Source organism: Eurytemora carolleeae, unplaced genomic scaffold, assembly GCF_000591075.1.
Source record: "Eurytemora carolleeae unplaced genomic scaffold, Eaff_2.0 scaffold261, whole genome shotgun sequence".
Lineage (NCBI taxonomy): Eukaryota > Metazoa > Arthropoda > Copepoda > Calanoida > Temoridae > Eurytemora > Eurytemora carolleeae.
The window spans coordinates 44,230-65,618 of record NW_019396251.1 but is presented as its reverse complement, the minus strand read 5'-3'; the positions used below and the strand labels follow the sequence as shown (position 1 = coordinate 65,618).

The 21,389-nt window shown below is 32.7% G+C and overlaps 1 protein-coding gene across 2 annotated transcripts in view; it reads right to left on the bottom strand.

The window, feature by feature from the left end:
* The window catches only part of LOC111699388 (cadherin-89D), a 50,261-nt gene extending 33,581 nt beyond the window's left edge, over nt 1-16,680 (bottom strand). For both annotated transcript variants that reach the window (XM_023470060.1, XM_023470061.1), the window contains exons 1-4: nt 16,551-16,680; nt 10,109-10,337; nt 6,021-6,163; nt 648-763 (exon numbers count right to left, since the gene is read on the bottom strand). In XM_023470060.1, coding sequence (XP_023325828.1) covers nt 648-763; nt 6,021-6,163; nt 10,109-10,181 — 332 coding nt within the window. In that variant the 5' untranslated portion in view covers nt 10,182-10,337; nt 16,551-16,680. The remainder of the gene's footprint in view (nt 1-647; nt 764-6,020; nt 6,164-10,108; nt 10,338-16,550) is intronic.
* Between the last annotated feature and the right edge of the window lie 4,709 nt (nt 16,681-21,389).

Genomic DNA, 21,389 nt, shown 5'->3' with positions numbered 1-21,389 from the left:
GTTTAGAATGAGGTTTATTAAATACAAGGTTTAGAATGAGGTTTATTAAACACAAGGTTTAGAATGATGTTTATTAAATACAAGGTTTAGAATGAGGTTTATTATATACAAGGTTTAGAATTATGTTCATTAAATACACGGTTTAGAATGATGTTTATTAAATACAAGGTTTAGAATGATGTTTATAAAGTACAAGGTTTAGAATGAGGTTTATTAAATACAAGGTTTAGAATTGGATTTGGCTCGGTTAAAGTTCATGTTAAATTTGTTTTAAGGCATATTTTGAGAATCCGTTAGAGTTCTAGGTTGGAATTAAGGTCAAGTTATGAAATGTTTTAAATTCATTTGGAGTTTCATCTTTTGGTTTTTGTGAGTACTAAAATTAAAAGGATTAAGAGGAGAATATTATTTTTTAACCTTATTTTATCAAGAATTAAGATGGGACTGATCACGTAGTTTTAAATGATCATTAAAGGATATTATTTACAATTTACACGGCCGCGCCCGTTTCAAGTCCTTTTCAAACGTTTTTGTAATTAATGACTCGTGGATTTTTACAGGAAATGCGTTAAAAAAATGGTATATTTGTGAATCGTAAACTAAAAAGCCATTTTTAGTGAAATTTTCAATTTCTATAAACTTTAAACCTGATATCTGAGACTGGTGAACTCTGGTCTGTGAGATCCTGTAAGGATCGAGCTAGGACGATCCCAACATGTCTGTGGTCGATCTCCTCAAAAGTGAAGAATCCATCCGTTCGGGACTAGAAATAATTAAATTAATAGTTATATAAATCATATACTAGTAAAATTTAGAAAATTAGTTCAAGATACATTATATATATTAAAAGAACTATATAAACATATTAAACTAGAATATTGTAGTTAGATGATAAAATATATAGGAATGAGGTTATAACATTTAATGTACACTGTACACTACATATAAGTTGTACGTAAGTAAATAAGTAACTTCTTAAAAAAAAACAAAAAACAAATAGTTCAGAAGGAATTATTTAAAAACCTTCCAAAATAGAGGTTGTAAGAATATTTCACCCCTAATTCTTAAAAATGATAAAAAGTAAAAAAAGGAAAAACATAAAGCACACAGTTTAATCTGATTATCTATTTATCTCTCTATCATCCCCTTGTGGAACAAAAAACATAAAGGCAAGAGGATTGTTCAAGAGATGATATTTCTGAACCATAAACTTTAACTTCAATACTCACGTAAATACCTGGAGAAGGGTTTATCCATTCTCATGGTATAATTTCAAGATGAGTCTGATTGTAAGACTCTAATTTCAAGGGTGTGCCCTGTATTGTATCCGGAGTGTATATGAGTACGGATTGAAGGCCCCGACTGTGAGAAGACAGGGTATAGTGTATATGGAGAGAACTGCTTCTCCGTAGGCGGAGATTCTTCTCAGCAAGATCCGTCCCGAGTTATAAGGAACAAAATTCTCAATATTTTCTCAGTATCTAATTATTAAATCTTCTTGATTTTTTCAAGGCTAGAGAGCCAAGTATAGGCATGCTGCAGGATAGTATGCGTCCTTTCACAATTCTCCTCGCTAAGTAGGTGTTTGAATATTATGTTAGATTCTATAATTAGGTTTCTGACATCTTTTCATTCTCTCTCCTTCCATAATATTAATTTTCCCGTAAAAAATGTTCACTTGAAATTACGTCTACAGTTTAAACCTGTAGAAAGTAGATTTATGTATACTAGATCTATATTTATCGATACTTCTGTATACATAACTTTAGATAAATAACTACTGTGGTACATGAATGTTACTGTAACCCATATCCTATTCATATCTGTAATAGTAAATAACACCTAAAACAATATGAACCAATTTAAATTCGCAATGGAACTAAAGAAACTGAGTCTTTGCCACTAACTCTGATTTTCTAATCCATATATCTTGGCAACCCAATTTCGTAGACCTTAAATATTTCAAACTATGATTTTTGTTAGATAAAATAGTCAAAGTTTGAAATATCAAAGTTTCACACCCTATGGTTGCAAAGTTATAAGGATTAGAAAATTTGAGTTTGCGGCAAAGACTCAATTCTCTTCCCTTAAACTCAAGCTTTCTTATCCCCACATATTTGCAATCTGATGGTGAATATCAGACTTTTTTGTCGAATAGAATTCTTGTTTTGAAATATAACGATAGGGTTTGTGGCGAGTGTTAAACCATCTTATGTCTAATAAATGTTTTATCCCGTTTTTCTGTTTTATAATCATTACATTTCAATATGTTTTCCCCTTGATCTGATTTAACAGATAAATACTATAATGTGTTGTTACGATGGCGTGCCAGTGTACGTTACAGTCTCCAATGCTGTTGCATAATGTGAATATATGTATATGGATGGTAATATGTCCTAGTAACCCCGAGCTAGGATTTAGAATTCTCTCTCTCTCCGATTTAGGATATGCCCGGACTATCTTCACAAATTCCGCCCAATCATCAAACATATTATATCCTAATATCTACTCTCACATTTCTTTCATGTTTATATATATATATATATATATGGTGTAAATACCAGAATATAGAAAGAAAATCCCCGGGTTTTATCTCTCAGGGCTTAACATTTACTGCCTTAACCTCGGCCTAATTTTGTCATGAACTAGACATTACTCATTAGACTGGATTTTCATGAAGAAAACATGAAATATACAAAACATTATTTCTTCATTGTATGTTTCCACATAAACATTATTTCATGATTTTATGCAGATAATAAACATTAATTCATGATGTGATGTAGATTAAAACATTATTTTTCGATTTTCTACAAATTTTAAACATTATTTCTTGATTTTCTACAGCTTATAAACATTATGTTAAGATGTTTAGCTTGAAATCCCCCGCGAACTATATATGTAAATATAAATGTTTGCCTGTGCACAGTTAATGGGTTTATTATTCCATAAACTAATACATATATTTGCATACTCTGACCACGAAGCAGTTCAACCCACCTTCCCTCCCCTCTCTTACACATCTTTCTTCACTCCCTCCCTCTTCCTCCCCTTCCCTCATTTTTCCTTTAGGCTTGTGTAAAGTCATCTCTCATTTCTTGAATAAGTTCTCAGTTCTAGAAGTGTATACGAAGAAGTGAATATTTCGAAGTAAAGGAATTGAGTCTTTGCCACAAACTCTGATTTTTTAATCACTATATCTTTGGAACCAAAGGTTGCCGACCTCTGATATTTCAAACTATGAATTCTGTTAGATCGAATAATCTGAGTTTAAAATATTAAAGGTTTACAACATCGAGTTCTAAAGATATTGAGGTTTAAATATTTGATTTTGTTCCAAAAGACTCAATCCCTTATAAATTTAAACAATTTAAACATTTAGAATTAAGTGAATAGAAAAAGCAGAAAAAAATTAAGAAGTGAACATGAAGAAGTGAACATGAAGAAGTAAACATGAAGAAGTGAGCATGAAGAGGTAAACATGAAGAAGTTAACATGAAGAAGTGAGCATAAAGAAGTGAACATGAAGAAGTGAACAGCAAGAAGTGAACATGAAGAAGTAAACATGAAGAAGTAAACATGAAGAAGCAAACATGAAGAAGTAAACAAGAAGAAGTAAACATGAAGAAGTTAACATGAAGAAGTGAGCATAAAGAAGTGAACATGAAGAAGTGAACAGCAAGAAGTGAACATGAAGAAGTTAACATGAAGAATTGAACATGAAGAAGTAAACACGAAGAAGTAAGCATGGAGAAGTAAACATGAAGAAGTGAACATGAAGAAGTAAACATGAAGAAGTAAACACGAACAAGTGATCATTAAGAGGTAAACATGGAGAAGTGAACATGAAGAAGTAAACATGAAGAAGTTAACATGAAGAAGTGAGCATAAAGAAGTGAACATGAAGAAGTAAACATGAAGAAGTGAGCACGAAGAGGTAAACATGAAGAAGTTAACATGAAGAAGTGAGCATAAAGAAGTGAACATGAAGAAGTGAACAGCAAGAAGTGAACATGAAGAAGTAAACATGAAGAAGTAAACATGAAGAAGTGAACAGCAAGAAGTGAACATGAAGAAGTAAACATGAAAAATTAAACATAAAGAAGTGAACAAGAAGAAGTAAACATGAAAAAGTGAACATGAAGAAGTAAACATGAAGAATAATAAAAGAAGAAGTGAACATGAAGAAGTAAAAATGAAGAAGTAAACATGAAGAAGTAGACATGAAGAAGTAGACATGGAGAAGTAAACATGAAGAAGTAAACAAGAAGAAGTGAACATGAAGAAGTAAACATGAAGAAGTAAACATGTCGAAGTAAACATGAAGAAGTGAAGAAGAAGTGAACATGAAGAATTAAACATAAGGGGAGTGAACCAATAAATTAGTTTGATTGTGTTGAGTAAATAATAATTAATGGGATTAATTACAATTACTATTTAATGGAGCGGAAGAACTTATTTTCATAATTTCTCACGGAGCATGGTTCACCTGACTCCGTGAAGTCTTGAATCCAATGATCCGGGACGAACCCAAGGTTAACTCTATATTCTCTTAGCACGCGTCTTAAAGCTTGTCATGTAAGCACAAATTTAGTTTTCCAATCCTCCATATGTCGTTTAAAAATTCACGTTTTATTTTCCCATGTTTTTATAAAAATCACATCATTCCTCCCCCACACATCTCCTTTTTAGATCTTAATCCCACGTTCCATTATATTCTAAAGTTTGCTAAAGTATGGTGGCGTGCCCGGAATTTTTAGAAACTATTTTTAATTTGTTTTCGGGGAAGTGTAATTTTTACCCCCCTGGGATTCCCATAGCACCAAAGTATCATCTAAAATCCTCAATAAATTAGTTAAATCCCCACACACACACAGCTTCCTAGCACGGAAACCAAGAGCTCAGTTTTGCTAATCTTCTCAATCAACCCTATTCCTGATACTCAGTACGGTACTTGCGTGCTTAAATGCATCCGTTGGTGTATAACGACGTGAATCTTCTTCCAGTAATATTTAAATTAACAATACTTTTCATTCTTGAGGTTCACTACTCGTTTTCACGATTTAAGGGATTAAGGAATAGTGTAGACAAGACCCAAAATATAATAATACAATAATACGGACCAGACCCAAAATATAATAATGTGTGCCAGGACAGAATAAAACAAGATAGACCAGACCCAGAATACAATAATATGGACCAGACCCAAAATATAATAATGTGTGCCAGGACAGAATAAAACAAGATAGACCAGACCCAGAATACAATAATATTCAATAAGCTCATGACTGAAATACCTTCTGCCCTGTTTTCTCTATGTCATAGAGCACAGTGGTAATCAGAAAACAGTGGAGTTATTGTCGTATTCTTTCTTCTTTTATCATAAAATGTCGCTAAGAATATTGTAATTTGTAACTGCATGCTTTATTGCCAAAAACAATTTTTAGAAAATTTTACATCTTAAATTTAATTACAAGTTTTAAAATTAAAAGAAAGGGGAATGGCGACAATCATTCCACAGTTTTCTGGTCACCACTGTTCATATATTCAGCTTATTTGTACACGCAACAAAAAATATATTTCTTCCGTTTGTCCTGAAACAATATGGAGGAAAGAAAAGTAAATCATCGATTGAAGTAATATTGAAGATTGATAGATAGTCAGATTTTCATCATAAATGTGTTTTTGTGTGAAATGTTTTCAATAGCAGAATATCATCTTTAAGTACTATAAAGTTCAGTGTTATCCACTAAATATGAGAATTATAGTACGTAGCATATGTCAATACAATGAAGACGACTTTATATTTCATTTTTGATTTCCACCAATCTTTTAAACAGCAGAGACACATAAAAATATGCTTTTTAGGGATCAAAACATTATTAATAAAAAGTCGTCTTCATTGTATTGATATAATCGCCAATGTATGATATTGAGTATGCATATAAACTACAATATTTTATATGAAATAAATGTTGTCATGTGAACTGGGACACACTGTCGTTATTTTGTAGACTTACCCCATCTAGAGACTGAATTGCGAAGAGACGTCTCGGAAAGGCTTTGATGACAAATATCTGGGTTCCTGTTGGAGTATCCTCGGATACGCGAACCTGCTTCTCTCCATTCACTTGATCTTCGTCGGAGAAAACACAACCAACACCTCAAATATTAAAGTTCAAGCAAATGTAAAATAGTAAGTAAATACTATGTATTGCATAATAACATGTTAACATATTAAAGTGGCAGTCGAGATATACAATTCGCAGGATTGCGGTTTACAACGTAGATCTCATTACACAGTCTTTAAAACAAATTATACATTAACAAGAAAATAATCCATTGGTAATTAATATATTTTTCATAACATGAGTGGAATGTACAAGGTGGCGAACTGATGTGCTGGATGGCTGGAAAAGAGTCTCGATTATATATTTTTCGACATGAAAACAATAAGTGGAAAATAAGAGGAAGGTTAGATATCTAATTTTTTTTTACATTAAACGGACTCATAGTCTAATTAATAGTAAAATATTTTTATCGAAAATTAATGAAAATTCCGCAATTCGGAAAATGTAATATGAAATGCTGGATAAATTCTGGTGGGCTTGAGGAATACGGAGTATTGAGAGAAATGCGAAGGATCACGGGCAGGTTCAGAGGATTCAGAGCAGGGACGGATGATTTATAAAAGGGAGGAGGATTGATAAAAAGAAAAGAATCTAGGATTAAAAAAAGAAGATATAGAAACGAGACGATTAAAGAAAAATAAATAAAATGGAGATCCTAAAAGCAGGGCGGAATATTGAATTCAACAAGCTGATGATTGAAAGTCCAGAACGGAAAAACTATCAACCGGCCATATATATATATCGGATTAACAGTGCTTCTTGTGTCTAGGTCTAGGTCTTGGAAGGAGAATCAAAGATTTGAAGAATGTTGAATTATGTAAATGTATGAGATGAGATGGAAGTAAGGTCGGGCCCCCAATCCTAGGGTTCAGGATCAGGATTATATCACCTGCACCAGCTTCCTTCTTAACCCTGAGTATTGGTTTAACCAATACAACCATTTACTCTCTTCTCACAGATAAAACCCGTAAAAATTATGCAACAATGATAATTTCTCACGAACACATGTTTTATAATACGGTCAAACCAAAGATTCTATAATATACAAAACTAGCGCACTGTAGTTTCTAGGAGGAATTTAAACAATACTCGGAGTTTGTTTATGTTCCGCCCATAAATTGACGTACACTTTTAAGTAAACAAAGACAGGGTGTTCCTGGTGTATCTACATTGTGCAAAACTATGTTAAACGTAGGTGGTGTTATATTTTTCCAACCTCTCCCCATAGAACATAGTAATTAATCAAAACCAAGATAAGTTGATACGTCCTTATTTGGAAAACATTGATTGGTTCATATACATCCATCTTCCCGTTGTCAACTAATATTGAGATGAGATATTTTGACCCAATTTTATTATTTAGTCCAAAGAATCTTTCCGGCAATTCACATCAAACATCTTATTCTTTGGAAACAGTAAATTGTTATTAAAAATATTATTTTTGTTAATTAATTTTCCAACAATGATTCCTAGAGATACTGCAGGGAATGCTTCATCGTCGGGACAAAACATTTGTTGCAGTTCCTTCCGGTAATTAAACAAAGTAGTTACTAACAAGTATTCATTGGCATTGTGACATTGAAGTAATCAGGGTTCTAATCATCAACATAGAAAAACCTAGGAGCAGTTCATCCTGGAGTAATTATCCTGCTAACAAGTTCTCCCAATTGATATGATCGGTTTCTGGAACTAATTCCTGGTTTGTTTATCACATTACTCTGTTAAATGACTAGTTCTTTGAAATCTTTTGTGTACGGTGAAGAGTGGAAGGTTAGGATAAACCAGGGGGTAACTTGTCATACAAATATGGAGTATTGAGAAATATACAACAGTATGGAAGGTTAGGATAAACCAGGGGGTAACTTGTCATACAAATATGGAGTATTGAGAAATATACAACAGTATGGAAGGTTAGGATAAACCAGTGGGTAACTTGTCATACAAATATGGAGTATTGAGAAATATACAACAGTATGGAAGGTTTTGTCTGATAATAAAACCATATAGTGTGTACACTGTAATGTTAAGTAGATGGAGAAAAAAGATCAGGGACGGAAAAAGTATAAATTTTTTTCAAGATGTCGGATGCAAAGGTGAACAATGAAGGGGGGGGCATTAAACTCAGAAGCGTTTGGAGTACTGTAGGAGCATAGGACTTGTATGTTTGAATGTATGGAGTAAGGACGGATGCTTTTAGATTGCGAATAGACGATAAGAAAAAAGTAAACCTTGAAGAAGAAGGAACGGAAAGTTTAAACATCAAAGGAAGGATAAAGAGTGAAAAGTTTACAGATTAAAAAGCGATCAAGAGCAAAATACAGAAACAAAGGGAAATGTCTAAGAAGTGTGGGCTTATAGGATAGGATCGATAAGATGAACAAATGTATAAGATTAAAAAAATGAGTGGATGGATCAAGAAGTAGAAACAGAAAATGAAAGGATGGAAAATAAAGTAGAAACAGAAAATGAGAGGATTAAATATGTAGTAGAATCTGAAAGTGAGAGAATGGAACATGAAATAGAAACAGAGAGTGAGATTATGAAACATGAATTAAAAACAGAAAGTGAGAGGATGGAACATGAAGTAGAAACTGAAAGTGAGAGAATGGAACATTGAACAGACACAGAAAGTGAAAGGATGGAACATGAAGTAAAAACAGAAAGTGAGAAAATGCAACATGACGTATGAAAAAGAAAGTGAGATAATGGAACATGAATTAAAACAGAAAGTGAGAGAATGCAACATGAAGCAACTAAACTAAAAGTGAAAGGATAGGAAGGACCATGTAGTAGAAACTGAGTATTATAATGGAACATAAAGTAGAAATTAAAAGTTAGAGGAAGGAACATGAAGTAGAAACAGAAAAGGAGAGAATGAAACATGAAGTAGAAAATGAAAATGAGAGAATTGAACATGAAGTAAAAACAGAAAATAAGATAAAGGAACATGTTTTAGGAATTGAAATTGAGATAATGGAACATGAACAGAAAAAGAAAATGAGAGTATAGGATGAAACATGAGCCAGAAACAGAAAATGAGAGAATGGAACATGAAGTAAAAACAGAAAATTAGAGAATGGAACATGAAGTAGAAACAGAAAATGAGAGAATGGAACATGAAGTAGAAACAGAAAATGAGAGAATGGAACATGAAGTAGAAATAGAAAATGAGAGAATGGAACATGAAGCAGAAAATGAAAATGAATGGAACATGAAGTAGAAACAGAAAATGAGAGAATGGAACATAGAATAAAAACATGAAACAATGAAAATGAGTAAAGATGTATGATGTCCATGGAATAAAGGACGGAAAGTGAATGATGGAAAATTAAGTAGTACAGCAATATCAAGAATAGGACAGTTTAAAATAAAATTTTGGGACTATAGGACAAGAAGAAGTCGAAAGATATTATGTTAATAAATAGACCTTTTAAACCATTCGTTGCTAATACTATAAGCAAGGACGGACGAATGAAAGAGTAAAGAGTAAAAGACAGGAAGGACTGAATTCGTGAGGATATGACAGGGTGTAAGGACGGAAAGTATAAGAGTTGGTGAGAGAAAGATGATGGATTGCAGAATGGTTTACACTAAGTGTGCGGAGAAGAAGAATGGTATATATTATCAGGGTCTGTAAATAAACTGGGACTTGGCTTCGCCGATCAAAGAGCTTTAACACCCGGAGCTAGGTTTCAGATAATTTGATTCTTATATCAAACCTCAATTCAATTATTCACTTCGAAGAATCTTCGTCTACATCATCCATTGGTGCATAGCAAATCCTTCNCCCTGTATAGTGTATACTTAATGGATAAGTCCTCTGTCTCACTGTTTTCAATCAACCAGAAATTCAACAATGATTGGCAATTATTAGGCTAAGGTATACAAGGACACTTGCTTACAACAATCAAGATTCAAGATTGAAAACCTTTATGACAAATTTTATCTAAATGAATTGTTGGCAAAGTAAAAAATACCTTTTTGTTGTTGTTGTGACAGTACTGCTACTGTATGAATGAGCAGCAACAAAATCTTCATTTTTCTCCGCATTATTAACCTTCTGCACTTCAAAACATTATAAACCAAAACAAATCTTCCAGTCTATTTCACACGTCACTTAATGCAGACGGATGGGTGCAGAGTTTATATTTTCCCATTTCCTGGTAGCTAGAGGCTCTCTCTCCTTCCTCATCCCTCTTCCAGAATCTGAAACAATGCACGGGTCAGCTGGATTTGTCATTTGTTCTTTGTTTCCATCTATTTTTCTAATTATAAGAAAACAATAGTGGGTCCGGTATACACAACACACGCCTCACATATTGGAGTCGGAGTCAGGAAATGATAATGGACTTCTTGTCCGTCCTTCAACACCTCTTCAAATATACCCTTTTAACATAGTTAATAGAAATTACAACAAAGAAATAACGACAAATTTATACAAGTTGTAATCTCTGTCTGTTTGTTTGCATGTCTAATCATAACACAGAAAACCCTGGACCAATTTGCCTCAAATATGATTGGGGAACTCGGTATGTTCTTATTTTAATTCAACAATTCTAAGTTGAGTGGGTTTACTTTTGGAGAGAAAGATTAGTGTCCAAGTAAAGCATGCACGGGCAGCCGTAGAACATTTGAATTTCCGAGCTGGGTCAACCTTTCCGGTCCTAGTTTGTACTGTATCGCCCGGACATTGGGCAAATTAAGCAGATACTCAATAGGACTAGGACTAACAATGTTGGCGCGGTCAGATTTTAGGTTGAATTTACTTTTACTAAAGGGACAGAGATGCGTGCATGGTCACCAAGCTAGTTTAGAAATAAAATTGTCATAAATTCAAATTCTTCTATAGATTGTTTGAATTATTATCCTAGAAAATGCTTCCTCATAGTTACAAATTCCTGAGAAAATTGAAAAGTATGACAAACCAATTCCTCTTTGGGAGAAATGAATTATCTTTGTCCGGAATCTAAAATTTTAAAATTATAAATACTAAAAAGGCTTTGCTTGGAAAATTTGAACCATGAACAACAGATTTTGGTCCTTAAATGTTCTCAATTGCCGTATGAAGTGTTTCGATAGGTTTTAAACTATTGTTAGATCCAAAAAAGGGTTTGAAGGGTATGAAGGAGTTTGGTGAAAAGTTCCAAAAGGTTTAAAACATTATTAAAAGATTCTTTTTTTTTTAAAATTATGAATGAAGTTAAATTATTAAATATTCAGAGAAACTTTTGTATTTAAGAAAAATTCATGATTTACCCCTGCACCCTACATATCTTGTTATCTTGATCAGACCAATGATTTCAATATTGAAAATACATAAAATAAAACTTTTCACGTGGTTATGCACAAATATAGGTCATTAAAGATGAAGTTAATGTAGCCCACTTACAAATACTTTGACCTTTTTAAGATGAAATATTCACTGTTTAAAGTTTTTATTGTTTATGTACATATATGTTTGCAGAACACTGTAAACCAGATAGCTAGCAAGAAAGTCAAATGTATGCGACATTGCTGATTCGACATTGTGACCTCGTATCCCCTCAAGTTTTAGTTCCAAGCCCAAGAATGAGAAAAACAATTGTTTTGTTACATATTGGAAAGGAACTGAGTTTTAGCCACAAAGTCTGATTATCTAATCATTATATCTTTGCAACCTGATGGTGTTAACATTTGATATTTTAATCTATTCTTATTTTATCTAGTATAATTCATAGTTTGAAATATCTAGGGTTCCTGACATTGAAATGCAAAGATATAGGGATAAGAAAATCAGAGTTTGTGACAAAAACATGTTTGTTCTTCTAAATAGCTCTTCTCTCGTGAGGGTTAGAACCCCAAAAAGGTCTTGGAGGCCCTCGGCTAAGTGGTTTTCCCCTCAATTTAATTATCCTCCCTTAATCTCCCGGTTAAGTAGTAATTAATAGTTATAAAATGCAAAGTAACAAAGTCCTTCACGCTGACTAGAAGGATGATGAATGATAGGTTTTCATTAAAGTTAACAAAGTAATTGAGTCTTTGCCACAAACACAGATTTACTAATCCTAATATCGTTAAAACTTGATGGTGTAAACCTGTGATATTTCAAACTTAATTTATATGATCCAGCATAATTCATAGTTTGAAATATCTAAGGTCTGCGGCATTACAAGGATTAGAAAATCAGAGTTTGTTGCAAAGACTCAATTCCTTTGAAAGAATTTATTGTTTAAATTAAACGTTCCTAACTCTTATAAGTTGTAAATGCTAATAAAACTCTACAGAGATACTTCTTTACTTATTCTTTATTTTTTATTTTTTTTAACTTAAAAGTTCGTTAACTTTCTTGTTTTTACAGATTAATTAAATATTTATTAAATTAATTGAAAGAAATTAGTTGATATTTTTTTTCTGACCATCCAAATTTTACTTTATACCATTACAATTAATTAAGTTTAGTTCGGTATTAAAAGTCTATACAGCCCAAAGTAAAAGCGACAAATATTATTTTTCAATATTCTAAATCAAAAAATTGTTTCTTTTTATATATCAGAATATTTTTTATAATGCCGAAAACTTTGCAATATGATGTTTGTCATTAATTTCTAGTTTGTTCTTGAAGCATAATCTGATAGTTGATTTCGTGAGGTATTTTATTACATACGGTATGAGTAAACTTGAGACTGTATACTGAATGTATCCTGTATCCTGTATCTTGTATCTTGTATCTTCAACCTAACCTTGGGGGAGACAAATCTTGAAAACCCACAGGAAATGAATGACAATGAGATGAAAATAATTTGAGGTAATCTGGATAGTCTCATTTCTCTTCTTGTCTTGTTAGAATAAAACTTCTTCTTAAAGGGAGTGACTGGCTAGGTATGGGAGTTGAACTGACAGTGCAGTATTATAGAATTAATATTATAATTCATTTGATACCTATAGAACCTTTTCTCGTGTTAAAAATATATTTCTTACTTTGAAGTCCGTGTCTAAGTGTCTGTGCTTAGGAAACACGAAGGGGTGATTTATAATTTAAATTATTTATGTGAGCTGCCCTCCCCAGGTATGTATGTAAGGACAAGGTGCGGCTCAAGATGGTTCTGTATTTGTATCCAAGAATAATGAGGTGAGAATAAACGTGTGGGAATGAAGACTATAGAATTGAGGTTCCAGGCCGTTATCTAGACTTCAAACAGAACATTGAGGGCAAAAATATCAAAATATCAATTGCCAAATGATCAAATGCCTAATTATGGAGTACAAACGCAGTACGTTTCAGTTAGATCTAAAAGCTAGAAATGTAAACAAATCAGAGAAAAATCACAACAACGGATCGCACTGCATTGTTCATCTCAAAACCGGTTAAATGTCAGCAACAAAGAGAAAACAAAGAGGAGACGATAAGAGATAAGGGAAAAGACGAAAAGAGATAAGAGAAGAGAAGAGTAGAGAAGAGAAGAGTAGAGAAGAGAAGAGTAGAGAAGAAAAGAGAAGAAAAGAGAAGAAAAGAGAAGAAAAGAAAAGATAAGAAAAAAGAGAAGAAAAAAAAGAAGAAAAGTGATGAGAAGAAAGGAGAAGAGAAGAAAATAGATGAAAAGAGAAAGAAGAAAAATAGATTGCGTGAACGAGAGAGCTTGCATTTTACAGACGTTTTATCTATGTTTATCTATGTTTAAGAATACCTTAAACTTTAAAATTAACTTTATTGTTAAATTGTATATTTTTGAAGAAAAAAACTAGTTGTCCTAACTGTTTAGCGTACATTTTTTTGATCATTTAAAGATTTTTGATCATTTGGCATTTGATATTCTGATATTTTTGCCATTGGGGTTCGCGTCAGCTTGAAGTATTAGTATTAGCACCTTTGCATATTATGTTACTTTTAACCCTTTTATTTAAAAAAATACCCCACGAATTATTTCGAAGTACTTTACTGGGAAGTTAAGTGAATTTTACTTTACCAAGGGTTCCCAAAACCAATTTACAGATATATATATTCCTTACTATCCTTTACTGATATTTATTTATATATAGAATCCTTACAACCTATTACAGATATATATATATATATATGTGTAGATTCTTTACTTGGACATCCCTTATGTTAAAAATGGTTTGTAACCCCCCTATCCTTCGTTTTTTACCAATTTAATTGTAAAAATCTAGTTTTTTAAACCATGTAGAATAATGCCCATCAATTCTTTTTATAGTGTGCTGTATTCCTGTAACCCCCTGTGTAGATTGTAACCATAATATTGATTTGCATACAGAACTAATAAACCTTTTAACTGCATGAAATATACCATTACACTCGCTTGGGAACCCGGCGCTGCCCAGATTACTCATAGTTAATCCCACCGTTTACCCGCACTTGGTCGCACTAAATTTTTGCTATAAAAGTCGGTCTACTCAACTTAGAATCTCAACTTAGAACCTTGTTCCGAGGTTGGAACTTTTTAATGATAAAGCGCAAATCTATACAACGCCTGAACATTGATATCCTCATCAGAAACTTTTATTACAACTTACTTCAGTTTTTAAGTGTAAAAAAACTAATGACGTAATTTCAAGTGACCCTCCATTTAAAGATAAAAACATTTAGCTTTTACCTATTTTCATTTTTCAAGATGGAGAAACGACGACATTTTTTATTTTTACTCAACTATGTAATGGTTCAAAGGATACTGTTTTATCGGTTCTGTAACTTGTTAAATCGGAAGTCACTTAAGAGTAAAGTAAGTAGAGGTTAGTTTATCTCTACGGAGTTCTGTCATCAATTACTGGATTGATTAGATTAAGCTTCTTTATTTATTAAACTAGCGTTGCCCAGGGGAGACATGGGAGACATAGTTAGTCCCTCCGTTTACCCGCGCTTTATCGTAAAATATGATTTTAGCTATTTTCCTGTTAAAAGTGGACTCACTAATTTTAAAATCTCAAACCAAGCTAAGAACATTCCCGCTGTTCTCCTGAGTTCCCCAATTAAAATTTGAGGCAAATTGGTCCAGGGGTTCCTGAGCTATGATCGGACAAAGAAAGAAACAGACAGACAAACAGAGATTACAACTTTTTATATATAGATAATTCTAAAATAATATGAAATAGTATTCTTCACTAATTATGGATTAGAATCCGGTCATGTGTTCAAAATATTGATTTATTTTTCCTTCCTCCTTTTGCATTTTAAAATTTAAAATAAACAGAAAAATGTGGCTATTTCCTTTATTCTTTAAACGTAATTCTAAATAATCTTTGAATTAATTTTTTCTATTAAATAAAAAATAACTTTGCATTTGCGGAAAAATCTCCACGATATGTTTTAGAGAATCAAAATTCAGCTTTTTTAGAAAAGCAATGCCGAAGATTTTCAAAGTTCAGATAGAAATTAACAATTTATCAATAATTTTTCCTCTCCAAAATGACTGATGAATTCATGAGTTTTTAATTTTTTGACCAAGGAAATAAGATTTAAACTGAAATATATTTTAATTATTGCAAACTTATGAACTGTTCTGAATATTGATATATGTTGGATATGCATGTGTATCAATGTTCTCCAGGTCCTGAAATGCTCCGGGGGTGGTTGATACGTTATTTCTTTACATATAAAATACAGAACATATATAGGACGGATTCTCATCAATCATCTTCTCATTAACACTAATCACACTGATAAGGAAGGAAAGAACGAATTAGGACGGAGAGAAAGATGTGGTTTTAATACAGGATACTGAATAATGGATTTATACAGGATACTGGAGATATACTCAGGATACACAGGATACAGCTAGCAAATATTCAAAAGACTGAATACATGTGAATAGTGGTGCATAGTGAGTACTGAATACAACGAAAATTGGATTATAAAAATATAACTCAAAGTTCTTTAAAAGCCAAACATAAAAATAACCTAAACAACTTTTGCCACAAACTCCAATTTTATAATTCCTATATCTTTGCAACCTTGTTCTGTAAAACTTTGATATGTCAAACTTAGAATATTTGATCTGGTAAAATTTACAACTTAAAATATCAAAGGTCTACGACATCGATTTGCAAAAATAAAAGGGTTATCAAATCAGATTTAAAAAAAATTATTTTGAATAGCTCACGTATGCCTATATCTACATACATTTTCAAATAAATTAGTTTATTGGTTTCCCACTATATCAACCTATAATTCCGACTATAGTTTAATAGTTTCCAGATAAGAGTGCCGACCTACCCCTTAATCAAACTTAATTGAAAATGAAAATTGAACACGTAAAGTTTCCTAATGTTATTTAAGGATGAATAAACTAATGAATGATAATTATGATGTTAGGCGTATGCAGAAAGTCCGAAAAAGTTAAGAATTTTTTTGATCCTCAACATCAAGTGTTTCGAACTGTATGTATACATGCTAAAAAAAAATTCTGAAGAACAAAATGCCGTTACCTCCTTCACCTTTTTTTCGGAATCTACAGATTTCACAGTTTTTGTTAAATTATTCTTTACTTTTTCTTCAAAAGCTTTGAGTATATTTATGTTTCACTCAATATATGTTAGCGTTCACATCACTCCTCCGTCGCTGACGCAAATACACTGACGTTGCGTAGTTGCGTACTCATGTGGGCGCGGCGCTGAAGATGGGAAGACGCGAGGGAGGGATGGAGGGAGGGGAAGGGAGGGAGGGGTTATGCAGATACGGAATGCCGTTAAAACATCTTCCAATTCAAGATTTCCCGCTCTTCCTTACATTCCTTACCTTTTCTCGTCTCGCCTCTATATCATTCCTGTACATTATTTTTTTCTTCACATATTTTGTCATTTAAAAAAATAATAGCTTTTCTCTTTCTCCGTTAATTAATTTTTTATTCCTCTCTTCATTTCTTCTTTCGCATTAGTACTTCATACCTTTCTTTTCTTATATTTAATCCCTTCCCCTTCCTTATTCAGTTACTTTCTTTCCTTTTTTTATCCACTTTCCTTCTCTTCCTCTCTTCTACTCTCCTTTTCTCCTTCTCTCTTTCTCTCCTTCTTTCTTTCTCTCCTTCTCTCCTTCTCTCCTTCTCTCCTTCTCTCCTTCTCTCCTTCTCTCCTTTTCTCCTTCTCTCCTTCTCTCCTTCTCTCTTTCCAATTTTCTTTATTTCTTTTCCCCATCTTTCTTCACTGGACTCCGGTCTTCTCTTCTCTTTTCTTTGTTAATTTTGTTCTTCTATTCTTTTCCTTCTTTCTCCTTTCGCTAATTTATTCTTCAATATCTTTTTTTTCAAGCTTCCTTTCTCCTTCAGTTCACTCTAATCTTCTATTCTTATTTTCTTCTCTTCGACTTTAATACTTTCATCCGGGACTATCTAGTGCTAGATGTTTTCGGTTTCTTTAATATGATTTTAATCGTGTTTTGGTCTCAAATTCAACAACCTTTAAACTTACATAGTTATCTTTTCCTACATTTCATTTAAAACGTATCCACTATCCACCGACCAAAAAAACAAGTTTATGAAACTATTGTGCACTCTGATCATGCATGATCACTTTATACTAATTTCAACTATTTATTTAACACTGTTATTTTGGTTCGCAGTGTTATAAGCTCGGGACAAAATATATTCTAAAAAAGCTTGAACTTTCTTGATAAAGAGAAAATTTCTGCCGAAATCTTTATAACACGTCGAACCAAACAGTTACTAGACCTAGCAGTGTGTCTCGCCTGTATATAAAAATTTAAGAGGAAATTTTTTAAATTTATATTTAAGGGTCGGCCGAACCGGTACAACACATGTACTGCGTGTACATTCAATCTGTCTGGGCTACCAAGTGAAGGGTCGACCTAGCCGGTACAACACATGTACCGCATGTACATTCAATCTGTCTGGACTACCGAGGGAAGGGTCGGCCGAGCCGGTACAACACATGTACTGCATGTACATTCAATCTGTCTGGGCTACCAAGTGAAGGGTCGACCTAGCACATTTTATGAAACAACTGTAGCCTGACAAGATCCCAGAGTGCTAGTAACTAAGAATGAAAACAAAGCACTATGGCTGGGAAAAGTTGTTTCGACCAAAATATATCTGAAAATTGCAGTTTAACTCTAAGGAATTTAATCTGTCACAAACACAAATCTCTATATCTGATGGTGTAAACCTTACTATTTGATCTAACAAAATATATAGTAAATTGTGATTGCTTAATTGTAGTTGAATAAAAATATGAAAAAAATATGATATAGTTAAACACCTAAGATTTACGACATTTGGGTTGCAAAGATATAGGGATTAGAAAATCTGAATGGTGTTTTGTAAAATTTTATTCAATTGTCCCATTTTTTTAACCCCCTCTCACCATAAAGCCGTAGGCATAGTGCGAGTATTCTGTGTATAAATATTGAATCTATATTTAGGCAAGTATAATTTTAAATCACGAATATCGTCCATGAACAAACTTAGTATTGATTCAAAACATTTTCTTGAAAAACATCATTTTTATGTTTAGATTTTACTTTATCAAATTTTTCATTCTATACCTCAATACATTATCACGCGTCATTATAATTTATTAAAGATTTAATAGAATAAAGATAAAAAGAAGAAGAATGAATTGGTGGGAAGGCGGAACTGCCAGGAATTTATGCACGCTGAACAAAAACCAGTGAATAAAGAATCTTTTCACTGCAGAGAAGATTAACAATTAAGTTAGGAGTGATAATAACCTTCATATTTGTTTAATAAGAAAACATTTTTACTTTACAGCTTTGCATAGCTAAGTACAAAGCTCAGCAAAGGATAAGTAAGTAAGGTGTTTAATACACAAGAATAAGTGTGGAAAGGTTGAATATTTCAGGATAAGTATGGAATGGTAGAATATATCAGGATAAGTATGGAAAGGTTGATCAGGATAAGTATGGAAAGGTTGAATATATCAAGATAAGTATGGAAAGGTTAAGTATATCAGGATAAGTATGGAAAGGTTAAGTATATCAGGATAAGTATGGAAAGGTTGAATATATCAGGATAAGTATGTAAAGGTTGATCAGGATAAGTATGGAAAGGTTGAATATATCAGTATAATGGAAAGGTTGAATATATCAGGATAAGTATGGAAAGGTTGATCAGGATAAGTATGGAAAGGTTGAATATAACCAATGCATGGTAGATCAGAAATCTGCAGGGACGAATATTGTTGAATTAGAGAACTGAATCTATTAACACGAGTGCCAGTGAATTTGCATAATTCCTGGAAGATAATCTATCAAGATACCCACACGTATACTCATCAAGGTTTCACAACTGTGTAGGTTTCAGCTGACTGTAAGAAATATTCCTTTCTTCTCCTTATTTCTTTATGGCATTGAAGGGAAGTAAAATTAAGGATGAAAGTATGATTTCTGAGAAATATTGGTGGATTTATTGAGTTTGACGGTTGGTTGGGAGGGTTGGTGGGGAAGGAGGGGAAGTCCTCAGGAAAAATTCTAAGGTTAAATACTATAGAACTAGATGTTGCCAAATTTTTTTTTTTGAAAATTTGCAAATTTTTTGCAGATTCTAAAAGTAGAGCATAAGAGCTTTCCAGTGATTTATTATTTGTCATATTTGGACATCAAACATGGGATAGGAGTAAAATTCTTTTATTTAGTACAGTGATACCTAATGAGAAAGCTGTAATCCGTAAGATATTCGTCTGCTATGCTTAAAATTTGTTTGTTTATGTTTTGATTGCATACGGTTGTACTTAGTAAAACAAGAAAATTACAGTTTACAAACACTATTTATCTTGCAGAGACATTATAGACACATATTTACAACCATTTACCGTTTTCATTAAATAAACTCTAGCAGATATAATATATAATATCATGTCTTTTAAATCAGTTATTACAATGCTAGTTCATAACAAAGACGATATTGAATTCTTCACTGAATTCCCATGTTTATTGGGACACCCTGTATATATGCGGATAAGGTTTATCCCTAAACGTTACAGGTAAAACTGAGCCGCAGAATCCTAACCGGAGATCCATCTCTAAAGTTTTTCCCTCTAGTAAAATTTTGGAGAAAAAAAAGTTCTAATAAACTTTATAAAAGATTCCGACCGACCACAATTATTAATGGAAAAGTGGCGCGAAGCGCCTACAACACAAGCTATCTAAATACCGTAATAAGAAAAGAAATCCACCAACACTTTCCAAAAATGTTCAAAACTTCACTCATAAGCTGCTGCCGAGGAGGGTGTGAAACACGAAAAAAATTGTACTGCAAACAAAACAGAAAAAAATTTATTTTGCTTTCAGATTAAAAAAAAAACAATTATGCATGAATTTGATGTAGACATAACTATAATGTTTTCCAGGTGCACTGTCAAACCCTGTGTGTTGTATATGGTGTATGGTGCGTAATCGTATACAAGAAAATAACCATATAGATGATTTAATGTTTACTTTCCGCGACATCTTGAAGTTGATGAAACCCAGAGATCGTAATCTCAGAGAGAGAGAAGAAAAGAGAAGAAAAGAGAAGAAAAGAAAAGATAAGAAAAAAGAGAAGAAAAAAAAGAAGAAAAGTGATGAGAAGAAAGGAGAAGAGAAGAAAANTCAAATATCAAATATTCGATACTTACACTGATAAAAAACACTCTGATCATACATCAATGATAAGCAATCAAATATTCGATACTTACACTGATAAAAAACACTCTGATCATACATCAATGATAAGCAATCAAATATCTAATAGTTTTATTTACAAATAAAGTTTTCACTTTTTTCATATTATATGTAAAACGTTACTAAAATTCATTTCGCAGTTTTCTTAAATATCTTAATGCCAGGCAACTCCCAAAGATTAATACAGAATTTCGTCTGACAATAGACACAAATAATTACTCCCCCCCCCCATGCCTCCTTATCCGGAATCATACACTTGAATAGTTCTGGTTAAACCATAATTGTGGAGAAGGTATAAATATAGGATATTGTTGAACCCAGCAGGACGGAGCAATATATAAACTTAGCTCCCTGATAAACCATTATTCTCATACCCATTTTATACTTAACCTTATATAAACCGTTCAGTAGCAGGATCCAAGCCTAGTTCGAGGATCAGGAAAAATAACCTGTAAACAATTTTCTAATATGGTTCGGAAGCTTAGTGTTAGAAGTGAGTAATTTCAAAGTGAGATCCTAGACCGAGTTTCCGGCTCCAGTCTAAACAATACTTGGAGAACTAGGGATATCAGGGATACCAGGGATACCAGGGATACCAGGAATCCCAGGGATACCAGGAGTACCAGGGATAC